Genomic DNA, 18,516 nt, shown 5'->3' on the forward strand with positions numbered 1-18,516 from the left:
GAGAATGGTCTGAGGTAGGACATAGGTACCTACAGCCGCGACCGGGACGGCCCTGCGCGACCCCAGCACACGAGGATCGCACTCTTGTGCTCAGCGCTTTAGCGTCGTGTGCGTCCTCCTCAAGGCAACTTGGAGCTGTTTGGCCACCGGCAGGGGAAGGCTCACTCACAACGCGAACTGTATGGCGGCGTTTGGTAGATAGTGGACTGCGCGCGCGTCGTGCGATACAGCGGATTCCAGTAACACCCGAGCACCGCAGCATACGTCACGAGTGGGTCAACGCTAGGCATTAGTGGGTTGCCGAGTAGAGGGACATTTTGTTTTCCGACGAATCAAGATTCGAATTGAGCACCGGTGATGCGCGAATTTTAGTTTGTCGGAGACGTGGTGATTGTCTACTCGAGCAGTGCGTGCAAGAATGCCCTATCCACCGACAACCGAGCATTATGGTATGGGGTGCTATTACACATGGTGGACGTGCTGCGTGTATAGCAGACCATGACGGGTCAACGATACGTAGATGAGGTGCTACGGTCCGTTGTGCTTCCCTACGTTCGGCGGCGTCCAGGTCTCCTATACATGCACAACAACGTCCGAACGCACATCGGGCGTATTGTACAGACCTTTGTGGAAGAGCATCGTATACGAATGCTTCCTAGGTCAGCTCGTTTTCCGGATCTGAGTCCAATCGAACATGTTTGGGAAATGACTGGTCGGAGACTTCAACGTTATCCGGCTTCCCCGGCTAACGTTTTGGTGCTATGGAGGCGAGTTGAGGTGGCATAGTTGGCCATCCCTTTCGCTATAATACAGCGACTTATAGACTCCATGCCACGTCGTGTAGCGATGCTACGCGAAGCTCACGGGGGATACTCTCGCTATTGATGTTTCATCTCCCAGCAGAGTTGTGCCGCTCTCCATGTGAGAGTAAGTTACACTACTTTAGTACTACTTCCATACCAAATTTTATTCCGCTAGACACACGCGTTCAGATTATACAGGGTGTGCTCGTGAATTATTTCCAACAGCGTATGTAGGGATGTAGCGGTCATAACATGTGCGTGGTGTCAAAAATCCGTACAAATACCGTACAATAAAAAATTTATTTGGCATGATCACCACCTGGCCAAGTAGTTTCTACCTTGAAATTTAAACGTCAAAAAAGCTTAGACCACAAGCGATGGTACACCCTGTATATTCCAGTGCTAGTGGAGTACTGTTTATTATCGACATATTTTAGCTGGAATCAAAATTCAACAAGAAATGCGAATGATGATCCTACGGGCAGCCATGGGATCAACTTTGTCATCGGTTAAGGAAGATTCCGTGGAAACCAAAGCTATGATTTCGTTACGTAGATGACACCTTTGTGATCTGACAGCATGGAAAAGAGTGTTTCCAGAAGTTTCTAAATCACCTGTACTGGTAACACCTCATGATTAAATTTATATTCAATAGAAAGATACGGGTTTAGCCGTCTTGAGAGACGCGCGGTTGAACCCGAATATTTCTAGGTCGAGGTGTAGTGTTGATTCTAGTGCTAGTATTAGTTCTAGTTTAGTTATTATTCCGCGTCAGGTTGTTGTATATGTTTATTGAACTAAAATCAGAACTAACTCTATTCATAGAACTGAGAAACATTCGGTCTAAGCTGTGCGTGTTGTGATTTTTTAATTGTAGCCTAAGAACTAAACGATATCTTCCATAATTATAACTCTAGGTTTAGTGTTAGTTCTAGTGATAGTGTTAAGTTAATTCTAGTTTTAGTTGTTATTCACTGCCAAGTATTTGTATATTTTGTTCACTACGAACTTGTTTCTGAAGAAAGTTATAGTGATAGTGTAAGTTCTAGTTTTTGTTTAATATAATACATTAATTATAATAAAAGTAGTAACAATAGTGTAAATAATATCTATTTCGCCCCGTATTGAAAGCGTGTAAATATGCTTGATACAACAAGCGTGCTTATGCGCACTTCGGTGATAATGGCCAGGAAAAATCCATGCATATTTGAATTTATGGTGCAAATGATAAATTTGCCTTAATTAAAACGATTGTTATTTAACATTACAAGTTAATGATAAAAATTAACTAAAATAGAAACTTATTATGTAAAAAGTCAGGGGGAACGTATAAAATATCAGAAATAATATCGAAATGATGTAGATTTCTTTATTAATATGAGTAGATTTGCTAGTTTTATCCATCTTTTCAATTGGCAACAAGAATGCCTTTCTTGAACCTTGTTACAGCACTGTTGTTACAACCGCTTATTTATTTCATGCGTTTATATTTACAAATTTGTTTGGAATAACATATTTCCAACAACATTTCTTTCCATTCGTAAAGATATTCAGGAGTTATATTCAATGTAAAATATGTCGTTTCTGTCAACGTATACTCCAAAAACGAAGAGCATATTTTCCACAGAGGGTTGCCGGGAAAGCAGTTACCTACTGCTTTCGGAACCACCGCCATCCAGAATGGAAGAGCAATATGCGAACTCTCGGGTCTGCATGAAAACGATTGAGGGGGTGGAAATTGGATGAAAAATACTCGCCCAACGAAATTGTAGCGGGGAGTGATATTTCCACCGGTGCGGGATCGTCGCTTCCATAAGGGAAGATGAGAAAATACAGTCGGATTTATTACGATCGTAGTTACCCCAAAATTCAATACTACACTCTCCAAAAAGAATAAAAAAATTCACCTAGAAAAAAAAAACATGTATATTTACACGAACCCAATCATTTTAAACATTCAAGCAGCGGTTTTTTCAATGCTTTTGCCATCCTTGAAAAAGGTGTATTATTTATGCAAAGCGTTGAACGTTCGTCGGGGCGAACTTTAACCCGGATGGTCGTAAAGTCGTATCGGAAGAATTTCTATAAAATATCCAAGTGACGTGTCGAGTTCCGGTTTGGGTTTACTCGGTGAAGAATCCACTTTAAAAAACCATTGCGAGTAAAATAGTCACGGGGGATCTTATCCCCGTAAGATCCTTTTGTTTACCGCGACGAGAACGACTACGACGAGGATATCCGACGTCGTCGTCGGTTTACGCCATTTTGTTATTGTCACCAGGCTCATACGACTTTTCTTTTACGATATCGTTTTGAAACGAAAATATCGTCTTGACGCGATTCTTTTGCATCACGTAATGCATCCTTTTTACAATGTTATTTATACGGTTTCGTATACGGAACAAGGAAATCGAACAAACTGAGTCAACAATCGAATATTCGACGTGAAAACAATTTGAAACGTACACAATATGTCGTTTTAATCAACTACGTATCCCAGCCACGCAAACATGAAAAAAAAAATTCAAACATAAAAATATTAACGCCATCGTGATGGTGATACATCGTTATGTGATATGACAAAAAAATAATAATAAAACCAACGACATATAGGGAAAATATAGGTGGACGCACACACCAGTGGGACGAGAAAGGAAAAAAAAACGGGTCGGTGAAAATGGGAACGTCCCATATTAAAAGGCGTACAACGGGCACGAGTTACGTGTATACGCTGAAAGGGCATACTTTAATCCCACATTTTTTCTACTCGTCACAATAAAGGCACCAGGTGTTTGTCCTTCTTTCGTGTCCTGTCCACAGTTTCGCTCATGTTCCTGCCACGTGGTGACATTTTTCAAACATCTCCAGCACCCTTTAACAAAGAACTCAAAAAAGGATATGGCGAGAAATACAGTTTAAATTAAAAACCCTTTTAAAGTGTTTTTATACATTAATATTTTTTAGAGCTATAAAAATCATGGGTCACGAGATATAACGTATAACAAATTATTATTAATTGCTATATTCGTACAGCGCTTTTAGTTTCTACATTCTCAACATTATCGTGAATTTGCTGTAATAATATAATAATGCAATGAAATTTTTTATCAAATACCGAAATCGGAGAAATACTAGAAAATTGATTGAACAACAATGGATAATGAGGATAAGGTAGAAGTAGACGACGATATAAGAAGTGAAATAGAAGGCGTTGTAGGAGATAGTGAAGAATTATCCGATATACATATCATAACTAAACGTATTCCCGAAGATAGTTCAGAGTGATAACCTCAAAATTCGCCCTTTTCTTAGTTTCCTTCTAACTACGGATCGTACAATTTTTCGAGTAACGATGGGATTGAAACAGATAAATGAGAAAGTTATTCCTAAAACTCAACAAGACACTAGAAATTCCACTTTTGAAATAAAGATGACTCTTGAGGAAAATTGTGTTGCCATTAAGAAAAAGTTGATGTAAAATGAATAAAAGAGGTTCTAAGGGGGAGTGATGCTGTCAGGATACAGGTATCCTGAAAGAGTCACTTAGCCTTATATTCAATCCCGACTCTCTTCTCTAAGTGGTGACCACCGGTATAATGAGTAACCTTGCCTACCGTGTCGGTAGGCCAGACGAGAGCAGAAGAAATAATCCCCCGACGATTAGAGGTTTATTATTATCTCGTCACCGCGAGCTATAAGATCAATTGTAACTTAAGCTTTCCAAAGGTATAGAGCAAATGTACGTCCTTGATGAACCTTAGTATTCCTCCAAGATCTTGTTCCTTTATGTCGCATGTCGGTAGGTGTCAGGCGAACTTTACCGAAAATTGTGTATCTTAGGCGGCCTCTGATGACGCATTCACACAGTATATGTTTAGCAGGCTCTCACTTATCGTTGCAAAGTCAACAAGTTTGATCCTCAGCTTGTCCAATGTGGAAGAGGTGGTCTTTTAGGGGCGCATGGTCGGCCAGGAAAGAGCGATCTTAGATCCCCTTACTGACATGATCTATTGATTGCGACTTGAAACGTAAGGACATGGAAACTTAATAAAAGAAACTGATAAATATGCATTTAACGTTATCGCCCCACAAGGGATGATAGAGAGCATCATGATAGAGAACAATAGAATAAGAAGCATCATAAGAGATATTGAGATTATGCTAAAATTATGCCATTGTCATTATGGAAAAACCTATGCATAATATTAAAATACAACGTACACAAGAAATCCAATGACAATGGCGGTATACAAATAAAGCTGGCAGTTTCCCTGAATATGGGAACGTGGGTATTCCCAGATGGCCATACAATAAAGATGAATGATCACTTTATTATTAATACAAGACACCAATCTAACGTAAAGGTGGTCAAAAATAGGCGAGGTGCAAGTCGACTCTGACTACTGGTAGTGAGTAGTGTCAGAGCAAGAATTGCGAATGTCAAAAAGACGACAGGTCAAAAACACGAGAAATACATCATACATAACCTCACAAATCATAGCAGAAATAGAGCGTACAAAGAGAACATTACTCTTACAAAGAAACATCGATTTGAGCATACATGAAATATTATCTGTGAGGTCGCAGGTGAAGCTTTAGGATTTGAAAGAGAATTAGCGGCAGTTCGATGAACTGGTTTGACAAAAACTGCAATGAGGTAATCAAAAAAAAACAAAAAGAATTAAACCTATAGAAAACTACTGTAACCTAGAACCAGCCAAACAAAGGATAAGTACGGAGTTGGGAACAGAAGATGACTCATAGCTGGAGGAAGAGAGACTCATAAACGGTTAACTGAGGGAATTACAGAAACTTAGAACACAGTCAGACACCAGGAAATTCTATCAGAATCTAAATAGGAATAAGAAAAATTTTAAATCTAGGGCAACACTGTGCAGTAACAAAAAAGGACGAATTCTAACGAAATAGGGCGAAAACAAGAACCGCCGAAACAATAGGAGGTAATGCAGAAGTTTAATATACCTACACACCTATTCAAAGACTGAGGGTGGAAAGTACAATAAAAATACAAAGTGAAACGGTAGCGTATAAAAGTGGGCTAAAATTAAACCCAAATAAAACAAAATATATGCACAATCATCAAGACATTGGCAAAACTGTTTTTTTAAATGGTTAATTCCAACATCGTTAGTGTAAAAATATGAATAATAAAAGAATAACGATGAATTAATTTTTTATTTAATATCAGTGCAAAATGTAAATCTACGAGATTTCTTCATCAGGCACGATTGAAAGTACAATTTTTTTGTATTTACTATTACTACCTACTATTGGCAAAACTCTCCATTGGAGAGCATAAACTGTAGTGAAGAGAACATCGAAACTGTAGTGCAATTTGCATCCCTGTCACTTCGGAAACATATTTGGATACGTGACGGAATATGGCTAATTCCAAAGACGCTTTAATTACGTCGGCCATGAAAGTCTTCATATTTATAAGACGCTACAACTTTGAATTATATGTAACGTGTGGGGATCATCGTCAAATTGACAAAAATCGGCCGGTTCCGTTGGATGGGTCATGTGAAGAGAATCCCCAACAGGATTACTAAACAGGCGGCTGTCGAAAAAAGCTTGATAAGACTAGATATATGGACCGGGTGGAAAAAGACATTAAATCTCTCAATATCATCAACTATAGAAACGAGACGAAGAACACAACATAACGGCGGAGGATCTTAGAACAGGTTCTCAAACTAGAGTAATGATCAACATATAACACAATAGAATAGAAGTGAAGCAACGCTGCCAAAGAAAACAAGATCTTAAGCTAAAATTAATGTTACAGGGTGTCTAAAGAAGAAGTTTAGGAGAGCTAAAGAAGAAAAGATTGAAGCTGAAATAAAACATGGAATAAAGAAGGGGGAAAGTTACTGGACCGATTGTAGAGAAAAAGTAAAAGTAATAACTAGAAAAGAAAAAATCTACGTAATGGTAAAGTTTTAATCACATAGGACCACAATACTTTTTATTCTTTATTTTGCCTGCATACATACTTATATCCTGATAACAAGCACTTAGAGTATTTCCAAAGTAAGCTGTAAGTTATAGATGATTTTAAGGCAAAATATTACTAACAAGCAAATTGTGATGATACCCTTGCAAACTGAACGTAAAAAGGATAAAACAACAAACAAAAAAAACATATTGGTGATTACAAACCATATCGTATAACAGGAAATTTTGCTTTCAATTATGAATGGAGCAGAATGAGCAATATAAAATCTTGAAGAAGGTATTAGCAATGGAAGTAAAAAGAGCCAAAAAGAAAGGTTTTATTATTATCATTGGTTATATTTCTCAGGTGATCTGCAAAATCTCTTTAAATGCAGAATTTCTCGACAATTGCAATTTTCTTGTAAATTTTTTTTATGGTTAATAATTTCTTTAGGGTAGTTATTTCCTGCTACTGCAGGGTTTAGTCTAGGAGTACTTTCCCATGCCGCGGTTATCCTTAACTAGCATCTCTCCTTGTTCTTCTAATTACATTTTATTCTTTAATGGAACTGCTGGGTTAATTTCCTTAACACTAATCTTGAAAGGATTTTGTTCGTCACTGTAGTATAGGGCGTTGCAGGTGGTGAATTATCGTAAATTTTACGGTTTGAAACATGCCAATATTATTTTGCAGTGTACTGGAATTGTAAGTCGATTCTAAGTAGGTCGACATTTGGCATACATTGCAATTATGCAATATTAATAAGAGGTAATGTATGAAAAGGTAGAGTAGTGAAAAGAGGTTTTGACTTGTGAAAAGGTTTTGACTTGTGAAAAGAAGAACAATAAAGAAAATGAAATGAATTATTCTTTAATTAATTTCACCAGACAAAGAAACAACGGTCATCACATGGCGATCCTGCCAAATAACAGGCAATAAAAAAAATGTATACCTACGAGGGATACGAATTAAGACCAGAAGAAGAAGTCAAAAAGTGTGGCGATTACCGTATTGGCTGCTGATTTTTGCGTTCTATAGAACAAGACAAATACAAAATTGAAAGAAAAATAAAAATGGGACAATCCAGATCAAAAGAGGAAATAATCATTGCCCAAGTAGATAATAGTGGTGGAACAACAAACGAAAAATGCCATATGGGAGAAGTAATAGGCGTTATTGTAGTGGCTTTCGAGATGTTTGGCATCTTTTACTGCATTTACGTTCGGGTCAAGCGGATCCTCGAAACGAAGATTAGAAAAAAAGTAAGAAGATGTTGGTGAATTTAAGTGAATCTAAGAATTTGTTAGAAGTCGTAGTGAAATTCAAAGGTAATGTTGTAAAATATAGTCAAGATAGATGTATAAATTTAGATTTAACTGTTAGAAAACTTAGAAAATTAGATCAGATTGAAGAGCAGTTTAATGTGCTGCAGGATGGTGTAAGCTGTCAAAACGTATCAGCTAAATGCGTTAGAAGGCAAGTTTTTTGTTTGAGAATTTGTTCTCTACTTTTTTATTTTTTGTTACATGCAGATTTTGAGAGCAGAGTTAGAGTCGGAAGATATCAAGATTTAGCGAGGAAGATCACCTTCCGCTTTCCAGTTTTTAGAATCAAAATTCTTCGTATTTAGTTAAATCTGCAGCAGATGTCCCTAACTGTTCGTGTTTTGTAACTGCTGCAGATGAACAAATTCCTAACTCTTCTTAACCTATTTCGAAAGAAAGTAAAAAAAGTAAAATAAATTTGCGATAGAAAAATTCTAAACAGGATGTCACTATTAGTCTCATTTGAGGATCCGTTTTGCCTGTAGAAACTAATGTAGAAAAACCTGTAAACTTTTTCTATAAGTTTTTCGATAAAAGCTTATTGAATACATTAAAGAACTAACAATCTTGTATGCTGCTCAAAGTGATAAAGGAGCAAAATTTAACTTATCTTCTAAAGAACTGGAATAGTTCATAAGTTGTAGCTGCTATATGTCACTAAACTGGATACAGAAGTAAATGGAGCAGTAACTGTAGAATTCCCCATATTGGCTATAAGATATTTTGCTTTGGAGACGCAAGTGGTATCATATACCATTTTCAAGTGAGCTAAGTTGCAGCAAGATAATCAGACAACCTAGCTGACTTTACTTCTAGTTATAATATAATAATTGGGTTTGGAGTTCAGAGCTGCAAATTGCATTAAGTGAAATTGGGTATAGTATGGGCGCTGTTCGCACAAATCTTAGTCATATTAGTGTCAAGTGTGACACTTTTCTGTGATTCATTCCAAATCGGAATTGTTCCCTAGAGATTAACAACTAGATATTTGTTAATTTGTGAAGAATATTCTGCTTTTGTTTTCTGTTTACTTTTTCTGAAAATAGAGGTGGTGTCATACATACACATCTAACATCGCATTCAGGCCGAAAAAACTTTTAATTTAGCTTTGAATTTTACAAAAATCTTGAAATTCTACTCATTAATAGTTAGCTATGAAGTATCTCGTTCAGCTAGTTATAAATAAGGTATTCATCAGTTGCAATCAAACCTAATGGAAAGCAGCTGCAGTAAATAATAAAAATTGCAAAGTTGGTAACAAACCATCTCGTGTCCTTAATACGATTTCCATTTAACCCTTACGTAATAGTACAACTCAGATACAAATTTCATTTTATTTCGAATACAATTTTATTTAAAATTATAAAACTTTACAACTAATTGTAAGTAGGGGGTGGATACCAGAAACCTTAGAGGGTTTCAAATTAGCGGCGTTCACACCGGCATTAAATTAATTTAATGCCATCTGGTTAGTCGGCTGTCCTCGGCATCTCTTGCTACCAAATCCAATTTCTCATTGAATACGATTAACCCGGCCACTTTGTGGCGGCTGGGCGTCAACCGTCCCCCGGAGGCAACAATGGCCATTGTAGCCCATTATATGCTAATCGTCGTTGATTTTGTTTCCGACGAGGTGAAGCTAAATAAACCCTAAGCGACACTCCTAAATAACCCAAGGGTGGGATTACGGCCTCGAAAAGCAAGGACTTATTTCGAGATACTCTTATGGATTATACCCAATCGCGCCTTTTCATTCAAACTCGAACCTTTCACTTGGCCACTTTTTTCTCTTTTACATTTAAATCGATACGACGGCGACGTCGAAATACCGACGTCGCGACGGCCCTGTCGACGTCGATCCAGGACGAAGAGGGATTATTGAAACGTGGTTGAAACACCTTCATCGAATTTTCGATTATTTAAAGTAACTTTGGTTGGTTAATAGATTTAAAACTAAAATTTGAAACTTCGAGGTTATGCAGACTATTTAACATTTTAAATGTTGCAAAGCACGAACATTTTTGATTGATTTAGTTTTATATCTAATATCACCGGAAGTGAAAGTTTAAATTTATAAAATCTAATTAATTAGATCGTAATAAAACAATTAACTTTTGTATTTCACCTAATGGGGTGAATTAGACACACAGGATGGAGGCTCTTTGTATTTCTCCAGCTCCTCCCACCATTGTTCTGGTACAATGCAAACTTCTGCGGCCAATTTCGATGTCCGCCGTGGAGTTAGAACACTAGTGAAGGGTTCCTGACACTTTGGACAAGGATGTTCTACTTTGTTTTCCCTTTGTGGTTTTACTTTGCAATGTAGGAGAAGAAATATTTAAAATGTGGTTTAAAAATATCAAACATAATTTGGATTACGTAAATCCCTATTGGATTTTGATTAATGTTAAATACGCGGAATGGTTTTCACCAGCATCGTCATTAACATGGCATTCACTGAAGCTCCGGTTGTGGTCCTCTGCGAGATTCGTTCGGGTCATTATTATGCGGCAATTACGAAGCCGATTACCAATCAAATGCGAATATGATGGGCAGCCAAGGGGTCAATTTCTCATACATATTCAATCCGACAACAATAACAGAGCTAGTAACAATGGCGCCCGCGCAGTCATACATATGAACGAGCATGAAACAGCATCTACAATGGGTGTGTGTAAAACGTGGATGGAAAACACAAAAAATATGGGTGACAGTGGTGTAGCGACAACAAGAACAATAACAAACAACAATAAATGAATATACAAGATAACAGTAATACACATCACAAGAACACAGTAAACATCGAGCATACCTCCATATAACAGATTGTTCCGCAGATCTGGCCTTTGTGATAAGTAACGTTTTCTCTCCATTTCTGTACAGGAAGAAAGAAAAGAATTAGTATAAAAAGAAATAGGTGAAATAATATAAGTGTTAAGTAATAGATCTAGAAAAATAAAACAGAACAATTAGACAAAGAAGAAAAGCAGAATAATTGTGAATTAAAATCTTTATTTATATTCCCTATAAAATATAAAAAGCGACAAGTATGCTAGTTCATTAGTTTCACAGCCAAAGAAAATATTAAACGGGGTTGTCAACGAGTTTTTCTATTGGAACCAAGCCAAATTTATAATACGTTTCCATTATAAATAGGTCCGTTGGCCACGTTCGCCGATATTATTGACGTTATCGTCCACGCCAACGGCTAACGATACCAAAAGATAATTAACTTACGTCTCGTAATTTAAGGGAATCGATGGCCGAAACAAAATTATAACCGCCGCAAGACCTTTGTACCACGATAAACGAACTTAACTTTTTAACAAAAAGCTCGTAAACAGTGTCTCAAAGTGGCTCTCTATTAAAGTCATCGTCGAGAGAAAAAAAAACACGAAAATAGTAATAATGCATAAACAGGCGGGTTAGCAACAGGTTCGTTATGAACACGCGAACTTGCCGACCTTTCGACGGTCAAAAATTAATGATGTCCCGCGGCAATGTGTATTTGTTATTTTCCGGAAAATAGACAGGTTTTTGTTTTTGATGTGATCCAATTTCAAATAGCCTTTTCAAAGGGACATTAGGGAAAAATGCTATGCTCGTTTGAAATGGATTAAGAAAAAACTGTTTGTGTCGAAATGGGACGTAGTTTTAATGCGGAATACTGTTTGTGCTTGTTCGGTTTGTTATGTACAAAAGAAATTCACTTTGTTGTACTTGCTTGTTAAAAATTTAATCAATTGTTTACCAAGGCAAAAATTAGCTTGCATGAGCCACTCAAATAACAATTCGATCATAATAAACGTGAAGATCTAATGTTTTTATACTTAAATTTTGACCATTTATTTATGATGAAAATTTGATCTGTTGGGGAAAGTTGCAGAACTATTTTCAGAATGCTATAGCATATCGTGTGTTTCAGATAAAGTATAGTTGATAAAATATGTTAGTCGCTGTTCTAAAAGTTGTTTTTAGAATTTGGAAGTGTACTTTGAACTTTTATTCGGCGTAGAAAGTACACATTTTTTAAATGCTTGAGAACCTATGCAAAGTAGATGCAAAGAATTAGATAGGATTTTATATGTATAGTATTTTAATCATAAGACGAGAACCTCTCAACCGATTTTGACGAACAATACCTAATTTGAAAACATAATCCTTTGTCAATGCGATAATGTTAATGTCCGATTCGAAATCTCACTTTCGCAAACATTCATAAACAATGAGTGGTAGAGAAAGTGATGGGGACGTGATACGATCCCATATGACACCAGAAAATATCTCGTGAATACTAAACGAGATATACTAAAACAACAAAAGGAAGCGTTATTTCAGGAAAACTCTTAACGAAGCATACGCACAGTGCCAATACGCTGTTTACGGATGGAATATAGTAGGCTCTGAATCATAAAAAGTTAAAAATGAAATTAATCAACTAAAAATAATAAATACATAGATATCTACAAAAGCAAATCCTTAAACATGTTTATAATAACATTTATAAATAATGAGAATATCAAGAAAATATGTCAAAAACTAAAATGTGTGAATTCTGGAGAAGAGCACCGTGATACTTATCAGGCAAATGAATAAAATCAAAACAAAAAATGGCAAACAGGAAAACATATATTTGTTTTTTTCCTGTTTGTTATCCCATCGAAAAATTAGATTAAATCGCGAATTACTCAAGAAAGGTAGTATAAATTTCCGTATTCGTACAACACAAACTTTAATAAAACTAAGAAAGCTATACATTTGGAATAACATTAATACTTTGTTGGATAGCGTTGTTGCTTAAGAACAGCACAGTTTAGTGATTATCAAACGCATCGTCAAACAATCTGGTTATGGGTAATGTCAATAAGAAGAAACCAATCCCGAAACTACTGAAAACGGCAAAATGCAACTATAGTACTGCCCTTACAGAGATACCCAATGTACTACAGAAAAACACAATGGTGAAACTAACCGAACCATCCATACCATGTCAATTCGCATCGAAATCTACTGGGGTAAACCATATTTGTCAACCAATGGATAAATCGAAAGTTTTAATCCTGGGGGACAGCCATGCACGAGGTTCTAGTGACTTTTTGGAGTGCTATCTGGACAAAACAAAATTCGATCTACTTACTATATGTAAGCCTAATGCTGATTTTGCTACTGTATTGGACGGCATTGGTAAGATATGTCGCGAATATAATAAAAATTATTATGCTAAGTTAGTGTGTTAATTAACGACTGTAGCTCGTCAGCGTAATGTCTTGTATGTGTCCGTTCCGTATTGGTATGATAAGAAGGAACTCAATTTTAGCATTTATAATTTCAACTGCAAAATTTTTGATTTCTTTTATAAGATTAGTCCCAAAAATAAAAATTATTTTATAGACGCAAACACTCATGGCGTGATAGCACGAAACACGGACTCCATTTGAATGCTTCTGGGAAACGTAAGATCTTTTCACACATTGCAAATCTTATTAACAATGATTATAATGAATGTTGTTGAATATGTTGAATGTTTGCCCATGCAGACTAGCTCTAAGGAACATATGCTATTAAATAGTAACGAACATTTTTACAATTACCGGAGATCGTGGAAAGTGGCTTGAGGAATGATATAATAAATGTATTTCACCTAAATATCCAGGGCCTTAGGAACAAAATTAGTAAACTTGATGCTTTCCTTTTTGACTTTCCTGTAAATTTTGATGTTTTGTGTGTTAGTGAACATTGGCTCAGAGAAGATGAATTGGAATATGGTATGAACATAGCTGACAAAACCGGTGCATCTTTTTTTTAGTCGTTCTGATCATAAATGTGGCGGTGAGTTGATACTAATTAAACGTGAAATTTCCTTCATCCCTCTTCATAACATTAATAAAATATCTGTGGAAAAACATTGTGAGATGTGCAATTTTTCTGCACTTATATAAGTACGAAGGTTTTTCACTTCGAACCAGTTTCTCAAGAAGGTTGCAACATGGCATCCGAAACGTCAAACCTTTTCTTAAAAGACGCACGGCAAAACCCGAAAGTTTCTAGTGTTAGTTTTAGTTTTAGTTCTAATTTTAGTTCAATTTTCTGCACTTTGCTTCAATTCTTTTTTCAAAATGTTTATATATCCCTTCGCAATTAATATTCCTTCTATGCAATGACGATTAGCAACTCTTGCCGGTGAAAAACATCACATTTCAAGTTTTAACTGATGCAACCAAATTCTAAAACTATCAGGATCATATTACCTTGAATTGATGCCTTAATATACAAACTACTACCAGATCGCCAACTCATTATGATGTGATAATAAGAGATACAGAATATCCTATCATTTTCCCGGTGAGTAAATTCTCTGCCCTATTACTCTGTGCCATCGCAGTCGCATTTAGTGATCCCTGCTATTACAATATATCTTATATTAAGAAGCAGGAACCAGCAAAACTGAAACACAAGTTTACAGCCTATAATTCTGATAGTGAATGGTATAAATTAACAGACATTGTTAGAGTAGCAAGAACAATAGCGTATGAATAGGTGAGTAAAAATGCAAGAAGAAAAAACCCAACAGACAACCGACGAATTATAATTTTGGATAATCATCACAGTTTCTTTGAAAACAAGTTAAAAGGAATAATAAAATTCGATAATTAAATTAAAGGTCAAAGGCGCGCCGAGCCATTCAGCTGTTCAGCCGTGTCCCCAAACTTTCGCAAAATGTATAGTTTCTCAGCCATGAGTCGCCTATGGCACAAAATCGTTACCACTAGTCTCACTCGTGGTTGTAGGTCAAATGGTTAATAATAGTAAAGAATATATTTGATCATAGTTTGATGGTCACATGTTTACTTTAAAACAAACGCCTTCACTAGAAGAAGCTTATACTACATAAGAAGCTTGCTAGAAGTTTAAAATGAAGGTCCTAAAAAAGGAACTCATTGTACGTTTATTGATACCGGTGGCCAATTTGCGTCCTATTGGATGCCCAATCTATCATAAATATACAAGGAAACTCTTCTTAGCCCAGAAGTTTTTTCTTTGCAGACACAACAATAAATCGGAATAATTTTCTTAACAACTTACTGATATTACAAGTACTATTCAACCATCCCATCATCATAATTACTATTCTTTATACGGAATTACTATTCTTTAAATATTATTTTGTTGTTAAATAGCTGTTAAATTATTAAATAGTAATTTGACGCCAATTAATGCCATATTGATTTCTATTTGGTTTTATATGTTGCCATGGTTCCTGCAAATATAAATTTTTAATGGTAAAGATAGAACTGCAGAAACACAAAACTCATAAATACGCACATAAAAGTATACACCACGCGTTTGCAACAACCCTATCAACGTGGTCATTAAATATTCATTTTGTATCAATTATAAAAATTAGGTCCGTAATCTGTATGACACTAAGTATGGATATATAAGTATCGATTTCTTTGAAAAAGAAAGTGAATTATATTTTTCACCGTTAAAAGTAATAAAGTTTGCAGTATAATAAAGATTTACCGGAGCAATGTGATGCTAGAACTGCGTACAATCCGAATACCAAACTAAATAATTTTAAGACGTCAGCGCGCATAAAATATTTTATTACTGGAAATATATTGTTGATATACTCTTGGAAAGGTGCCGATCGCTCGCTACCTTTCGAATTGCTCCAGGCGCATAGGAGGAAAACCTACGGATTAGGTACTCACCGATATCAAATTTACGATGTTTTAAAAGTGAAAGGTTACGATCGAACCGACAGTCTTACTAAAATCGGAGTAATAGAATCAGCTTAAAGGGAATTGTCTATAAAGTGAGTTGTAATAGATACGAAAGCGATCAACGTTAAAAGTTTTTTACTGATTTAATTACAACACTCTGCGTTTGGATTATGTTACAGGACACAAAATGCATGATTTCGATAAGTCTGTAATAAGGAGAGGTATCTCTTCGTAATCTTTGGAATTGGAAAAACTCCGGAGTGAATCGGCCGAATATAATCTCAGAATTGTAGAAACACGACACCAGAAATATAATGATCTAACCCAACATTTTTTATCCAAATGTCTTTATTTTAGAGATACATAGTGTTGCAAATATATTATTTTTTCATTTCGTAATTACTTATTGACTTAAAATCAGTTGATGCTTATAGCTTCAAGTAAAGGATCTTAGTGGTTCTCAACTAATAACCTATATGGAGAATTAAGACTAGTCGTTACCAACGATCTGGAAACGTCGCTTGCTTCGCTTCTCTCTGGATGGGCCATCGCTATGCTTTTATACACGTTTGTTTTCTCAAATGTGTACAGTAATCCCCGATCCCTCCGTCCTCGTTTGGCTAATGTTTGTAAGGCTAAGCACATACAGTCGATTGTTTGTCGACGAAACAATCGTTCGATTGGTTCGAAATCGCAATACATTATCAATCTATAACCGACTCTACTGTTTAATTGTTCGTGAATCGCGCTGTATACACATACATATCGACGTCAAAACAATTTGTATTTATGTTGAATTCTTTTAGAGAAGAGTAGTACAAAATCATTGTTTTGCATAATCTCGAAAGTGGTGCAGTTAATAACATCCTAAAAATGTTAAATAGAAATCGTTGTTACTTGCCTTACTATATATATTAGCGGTATTGGGTTGGGTTGGGTTAAATATTGGGTTTCGGCGGACAGTTCTTCCCAATTAGGTACTATTTCCATACAAATTTCTTGCCACAACTTCCTCTTCTTATTTACATCGCCATACTCTTTTAAATTTTTCATACGTAACGGCGGACGTGCTTCTACCATTTCTATAAACCTTTGCATAATGATACTCTAAAAAAGTTTGAAGTAGTATAGGGTATTCTAATTTCCAACCCTAACACAGGTGATTAGAGTTGACCAAAGATGTAACCAATCTGAATTTGGGGAGGAATGTAAAGATGACAACTGGTAATTACAAAATTCCTAGAGACCTCAAAGGTGATCAACTAAACTATCGACTGTCTGTGCACTTCAATATGAAGTTATGGTATTATCGCAGTTAAACGATAGTTGCGTGATGTTTTTATCATAACTGCATAGTTAAACATAGTTATGTTTTGTATGCACCTACATTAAACTTAATATATTTATGTCCATTACTTAAAGTATCGGCCGACTAAAAATCGACTGTATGTGTCTAGCCTAAACTGTTTACAAATATATACTTGTTTACAAACAGTCGATGTATATCTATAGGACAGTTTATAATGCCTTATGTATGGCATTATATGGTCTATCGAGAAAGAAGCGAAGCGAGCGACGTTGGCAGATCGTTGAGTCGCTACACGTTTAGATAGGCAACCCAAAATCACAAAAGGCGTAAACTTTATTTATGAGAATCTTAGAAAGGATGTGTTTCTAGTGCGGTATATTGGTCATAATGCAAAATAATAATAAGAGTGTGAATCACTACAGAATACTTCTAAAACACTACTAACTAAACTACTAACTGAACACTACTAAAACTGCTGAATTAGTTGCTGCTTGTAGCTTCAAGGGAAGGATCTTAGCTTTGTTAGTTTTTTGCACGAATATTAAAGTTGGTAAAAATAGCTACAAGAACGTGTGAAAAAGAATGAGAGTTGCATACTTATAGTTGAGAATTAAGCTGAGACAAGGACTAGAAAACAAGAATTCCTCTCACGCAGGTGTAATAGAATGCTGGAATCAAAGATTCCAAGATTTTCTATAAATACTATTTTTGAAGTCGAACGATTTTTCAAAAACTAATCAACAGGTCTAGTTAAAATTTTGCGCACTTCTTCAAAATAGGATTAAGTAATAATTGAAGGTAGTCTTTACTTTTCATTTTTTGACAATTTGCAGTAGATTTCGCCGATTTTTTACTGATGATTTCATCAACCAAGTCAGTGGTGTAATGCAGAAGTTTGCATGAAGAACGGTTCCTTGTGGAAAAAACTAGATGCTGATGAGTTTCTACGATTTATTGGCTTGTTAATATTGGCAGGAGTTTACAAATCCCATAACGAAGGAATTACGAATTTATGGAATGTAGAAAATAGATGCTCTGTTTTCAAAAGGGCTTTGGCTAGAAGCAGGTTCACTACAATTCCTCAATTTTTACGTTTTGATAATGCTGAATCACGGAATTAAAGGTATAGACAAATTATCATCAATTAGCCCATGAACTACCCATGAAAATAAAACTGTCGACGAATAGTTACTTACATTGTGAACTACTATTTATATTCCACAGGTGGCCAACTAGGTACCGACCTTTGGAACCTACATTTCAGAATGGAATATTTGAAAGCGTCGCTAATTTAATTTTGATAACAAATAAAGAATGACAAACCAAAAAAAAAAACAGTTAATTGGAGCCTCGACTGCTTTGAGTGCTTTGCTATGTACAGGGTCTAATTAAA

The 18,516-nt window shown here is 35.9% G+C and overlaps 1 protein-coding gene across 5 annotated transcripts in view; it reads right to left on the reverse strand.

The window, feature by feature from the left end:
• The window catches only part of LOC111421946 (hyperpolarization activated cyclic nucleotide gated potassium channel Ih), a 373,674-nt gene that overhangs the window by 235,402 nt on the left and 119,756 nt on the right, over window positions 1-18,516 (reverse strand). For all 5 annotated transcript variants that reach the window (XM_071198077.1, XM_071198079.1, XM_071198078.1 and 2 more), the window contains exon 2: window positions 10,900-10,962. In XM_071198077.1, the coding sequence (XP_071054178.1) occupies window positions 10,900-10,962 (63 nt within the window). The remainder of the gene's footprint in view (window positions 1-10,899; window positions 10,963-18,516) is intronic.

Source organism: Onthophagus taurus, chromosome 7 (genome assembly GCF_036711975.1).
Source record: "Onthophagus taurus isolate NC chromosome 7, IU_Otau_3.0, whole genome shotgun sequence".
Classification (NCBI taxonomy): domain Eukaryota; kingdom Metazoa; phylum Arthropoda; class Insecta; order Coleoptera; family Scarabaeidae; genus Onthophagus; species Onthophagus taurus.